This window comes from Glycine soja, chromosome 15 (assembly GCF_004193775.1).
Source record: "Glycine soja cultivar W05 chromosome 15, ASM419377v2, whole genome shotgun sequence".
NCBI classification, from domain to species: domain Eukaryota; kingdom Viridiplantae; phylum Streptophyta; class Magnoliopsida; order Fabales; family Fabaceae; genus Glycine; species Glycine soja.
The window spans coordinates 856,420-861,435 of record NC_041016.1 but is presented as its reverse complement, the minus strand read 5'-3'; the positions used below and the strand labels follow the sequence as shown (position 1 = coordinate 861,435).

The 5,016-nt window shown below is 35.7% G+C and overlaps 1 protein-coding gene across 4 annotated transcripts; it reads left to right on the top strand.

The window, feature by feature from the left end:
• The first annotated feature begins 657 nt into the window (after nucleotides 1-657).
• On the top strand, nucleotides 658-3,334 carry LOC114386586. Of its 4 annotated transcripts, XR_003661118.1 has the most exons (3): nucleotides 659-1,579; nucleotides 2,189-2,250; nucleotides 2,706-3,334. XR_003661118.1 is itself a non-coding variant. In XM_028346606.1 (2 exons), the coding sequence occupies exon 1, from the start codon at nucleotides 731-733 to the stop codon at nucleotides 1,526-1,528; it is 798 nt and encodes a 265-aa protein (XP_028202407.1). In that variant the 5' UTR covers nucleotides 658-730; the 3' UTR covers nucleotide 1,529; nucleotides 2,706-3,334. The 4 variants fall into 4 exon arrangements, 2 of the variants coding, with proteins under 2 accessions (XP_028202407.1, XP_028202406.1); XM_028346606.1 differs by lacking the exon at nucleotides 2,189-2,250 and having other exon boundaries at nucleotides 658-1,529; XM_028346605.1 differs by lacking the exon at nucleotides 2,189-2,250 and having other exon boundaries at nucleotides 658-1,529; nucleotides 2,674-3,334.
• Nucleotides 3,335-5,016: the final 1,682 nt, after the last annotated feature.

The following is a 5,016-nucleotide window of genomic DNA, read 5'->3' as shown; positions in this document are numbered from 1 at the left end:
TTAGGATGCATGAGGATATTGAGTGTATTGGCTTTACCTTTTAGTTGGTTTAACTTTTATAGATTATAGTCTCATCTCATCTTCAAACTGCTGAATGCTGAATGCTGATGCAGCCGCCGTCTTGTACTTCAAATGCGCAAAACCTTCTTAAGCCACTATGCCCACAACTAGTAAAACACAAGATACATTTATCATTGGTGTTTTTTTGGCTCCTCAATTTAAGTTAGTTGGCACAAAATTGGCCCAGCATGAATGCCCAACTGACAAGGGGTTATTCTTCGTACCTTCCAAAAATTTTCTATTTTTTTTTTTACAAAAATACCTTTCATGACTAATTTCTGTTGTGTATTTGATACATGGATACTAATTTCTATTTCTGTGAAAGGTATTTTTCATAAAAAAAGATTACAAAATTATGATAACTAAATCATAGTGTTTTTAAAAGATGTGTTGTTGGTATTTTTTAGAGAGAATATTAGTCTTTCATAAGAGTATTAGAAACACACTTATTCAAACATAATTTTTTTAATTGATTAAAATTTATTAAAAATTAAAAAATAAGAAAAAAGATTCATTAAATATTGTATGATTTATACAATTTTTTCATTTGAATAAATCTTACCGGATAAGAATGAAAGTATTTGAAAGAATATCACAGAGTATATTTTTACTATTTCTGTAATCTTTTATATCAACGAATGAATCTGACACATAGCACTATTTGTCATCCATGGATTCCAACGGTGATGAGTCCTTGGCCTTCATTTTGGAGTTGTCTCACATATCTCCATCCCAAGAACAAATCTTGGCCACTGCTCCATTTGTCGGAGCAGAACAGGACACCGCCGCCTCCGCCTCCCATGACATTGACATGCTGTCGTTGCCGGACTCCGTCCCCGAAGACGTATTCCACACGCCACCGGAGGAGTCCTCGCTTCCCTCCTCCTCCTCCGACAACCATTGCGTCGTTAATTACGCCGTCGTCGACGTGGATGATGTGAATGCTGGGACCGATTTGGTGAAGGATTCTGAGTTAGGGTTTTCGGATGTTCACATGGAAGAGGTTAACGGAGAGGACATGGGAAATTTAGAAACCCTTGTTGGGGATGTGAGCATTAGGGTGTCTGAATCTGCTGAGGTAAGCAAGTCAAGTGATGTGGCTGCGGAATCGCGGGGGAAGAAGAGTAAGCAGGGTAAGAACAAAAGTGCCGTTTCTGGAGAGCAGAAGAAGACTGTTAAGGAAGCAGGGCCAGGGCTGCGTCGGGTGTTGCCACCCTCAATTGCAGCGTCGACGTCGATGACTGAAACGGGAAATGGAAGAAGTGGGAACGGTCGGGGTGGGGAGAAAAGGAAAGCTTTTGATGTTTTTGCTGTGCTTAAAGCTTTCTCAGAGTTAGAGAGCACTGTTGAAGAAAATAACGATCACCATCTTACTCTGTTGGACGTGGCAAGAGCTCGTGGTGTTACCTTTCCTCGGCCAAGGTGGTGGCCGGAGGGGGATAACTTTGACCCACCACCACCACAATAGCGTGAGAAAATGAAGGCAGATGCTTTTTTTGTTTGAAAGGTGGTCTGAATGGTATATTTTGCCCTAACTGTCTTGGATGTCTATCTAAATTGTATGTTTTACCCTTTCAAAGGTGTTTAATTGATGTTAATTTGGGATGTTAGTTGACTCTTTTGTGGCCCTGGTTCTAACTTTGAATTTAAGATAACCAACCTGTTATCTGCGTGTGTCTTTGTGTCGTTGCTTCTTTAATCTTTATATTTTGTCCCTGTAAAAGGTATACTAAGGATGATTTTGTGAGTGGTTAACAATATAGTTTTCACTTACAATGTTACTTATTAAACTCTTGAATTGTATACATAATAAATTGAGAGATAAAATTACAAGTAAATCATATTTTTTTAGAGGGTAACCTACATATATACTCTTTTTATGATAATCAAGCTGTTTAAAAATCTCTTAACTTCGAATGGTCCTCATGCCATTGCTATGATGCACTATTTGCTGTTATTGAATATGTAGAAGTTAGAACATTGCCATATGGGTGTTTTTGTTGTCCTTCACAGCCTTATGTATTAACATTTTTGTTATTTATTGAAATGCTTCTGGATGTTACGATATCTTTTGTACTACTTCTCAGCATTATGTATCAAACCTTTGGTGTTACCTTTCCTCGTCCAGGTGGTGGCCGGATGCGGATAACTTTGACCCACCACCACAATAGTGTGAGGGAACGAAGACAGGTGCTTTTTTGAAAGATTATCTGAATTTTATCTTTTGCCCTTGGAATTTAAAACCCTCCTAGATGTCTATCTGAATTGCATCCTTTACCCTTTGAAAGGTGTGTAAGTTTAACTGATGTTAGCTGTTAATTTGGGATGTTGCTTGTCTATTTGTCTGTGTTGTGGTTGGTTACTTTAAGAGTTTGATTTCTATGTTTTGTCCTTGTAAAAAGTATATTAAGAATGATTTATGAGTGGTTTAACAATTTAGTTTTCACTAACAATGCTTCTTATTAAACTCTTGAATTTTATACATAATAAATTGAGGACAATAATTTCAGAGGGTAACATGCATGTATCATAATGAAGTTGTTTAAAAATCTCTTGACTTGGAATGGTCCTCATGCCATCATTTACTGTTAGTTGGTGGTATCGAATATGTAGAACATTGCCAATACTGGGTCTTTGTTGTATAGGCATGGGCCTAGTCTGAAGAGGGAATGCTCTAGCAGCTGCAACACGCAATCCCCAAAATTAGCTGAGGCTATGACAATGACAATGAAATGGACGACGGAAAACAAAAAGCTTGAGTAGGTCCTTCTGTAAGTGGTAATAGAGTGGCAGACTCTCTAGCTTATGAGTATAGAGATAGATATTATTGGGTTGAGGAAACACCTTTCCAATGCAATGAAATCCAATATCTTAGCCCGTGAAAGATATTTAGAGGCGTACCATCACATCTCAGCCAGTGAATGATATTATCAGCACGACTAATCGTAGTTAAAAGATCTTCTTTCGTGCTGAGGCGATGTACAAGAAAAATTGTTTGGTAATTGGTTGGTAGGATGGGATTCACCTCCGCCACCCTGTTTTCTAGGGGGACTAGGAGCCAACCTATGTGATATCTTCCCAAATGTTTCAACGGGGTGTCAAGTTTTGCATTTAGTGAATACTTTGTATATTTAACAACTTGGGTATAAATACATTTCTATCAACATTTTCTTTTGTTTGTTTGGGAAACAAAAAGGTGGGAAAGAGAAGGAAAGGATGTAAACTAACAATTTTGATAATTTTGCTATTAATTTAGTGTTTTACTCTTGATCCATTTTTTCTTTTGCAATTTGATATTTTAGTTCGTACGAGTTAGCTGAGTCTTGGTTTATTTTTTTGAAATTTATAACTCAATTTGTTTGACCAATCTCAAATTATTAAATGGTTGAATCAGTGTATACGAAAAGATTAGGAGTGGATGGAACTCATTTTTAACAATGATAATCTTGACAAATTAATTATTATAATGAAAATTAGGATACATGAAGATATTGAGTGTATTGGCTTTACCTTTTAGTTAGTTTAACCTCTATGTACACAACTAAAAGTCTAAAATATATGATACATGTGTCATTTTATTGGTGCTCATTTAGACGTTCAATTTAAGCTTAGTTTGCACGTCAAAACAGGCCTACCTATAGATGTAAACCTGCCCAGCATGAATACCCAACTGACAAGGGGGTTGCTCATTGCACCGTCTGAAAATTTTCTAATTTTTTTGTTGTTGCAAAATTACCTTTCACGAAAACTAGTTTTCATTCTCTGTCTGATATGAAGATTACTAGTTTTCATTATCTGATTCAGAGATACGCAGTGTTAATTTTTTTTATAGAAAATTATCTTTCACAGAAGCTAGTTTTTACTGAATATCTGATACATAAATACACCACGAAAACTAATGCTTGTAAAAGCTATTTCCACAAAAAAAAAATACAATTTTTTTCTTGGTAGTGCAAATAATAAAAAGAATGGTGCAAATAGTAACACCCGACTGGTAAAGGCTGCTCAAGAATACAACCCAAACCCCATGGCGTTTGAGCCTTTTGGCAACTGCAAATAAGCAACCCAATTCATCCCATATCTCAGTTATGTTTTTGTTTTAGATCTTTGAAACTGGTTAAAGAACTAATAATAGATTTTTTTTATTATATAAAAACCTCGTTTAAATTCATTATAAATTACATGATAGAAAGTAGTATGTTGATAATATTTTTTAATAATTTTTTAAATTTTGATTATTTAATCTGTTATGGACACTGGTTAGCGTTTCTCTTTTATTTATTTTAAAAACAAACTAGGCCGTCAAATATTTATGGTCATGGCCTCCTAGGACTCTCCCATTATTATGGTCCTAAAGTTATCCAACAGAACCTCCGGGAAATGAAATAATAATAATTCAAGTGGAGGATTTTTTATTAATTGTGAGATGGAAGAAAGAACCCACAAATTGTTTTTTCATCCTCCACACAAATCTCTCTCTCAATCTTCCAAGAGAATATTCTGTCACAATTTCTTATCACCAAGTTGCAGAACACGGCCAATAAGACCCTTTAATAATATTAGTATTTGATTTCATCAATTTCTGGGTTGATGTTGGTTCAATCCTCGGCATCATATTCAAGCATAACGCCACAACGTCACACATTTTCAGAACCAATGTTCATCACACAAACAAAACAGCTAACCAAATCAACAGACATGTGGAATGTGTTCTCTAATTCAATTCCAGGAAACATTACTATTTTTCATTAGCCAAAATGTTAATTTTTCTTTCCACGTTCAACCTCGTGTGGTTGATTTATTTGTTTTTTGGACTATGGAAAAGTGACAAAAAGGTGATGAGTGGTAATTGGTAACCCTCAGTCTCATACAGCATTGCCCACGCACTAGGATGTATGATTTTAATTTCCGAATGAGTGAACAGGATCCAATCCTTTTGGAGAAATAAAAGCTCTA

Coding starts and splice junctions, on each gene's coding strand:
- LOC114386586 (XM_028346606.1), top strand. CDS start 731: ATGGATTCCAACGGTGATGAGTCCTTGGCCTTCATTTTGGAGTTGTCT.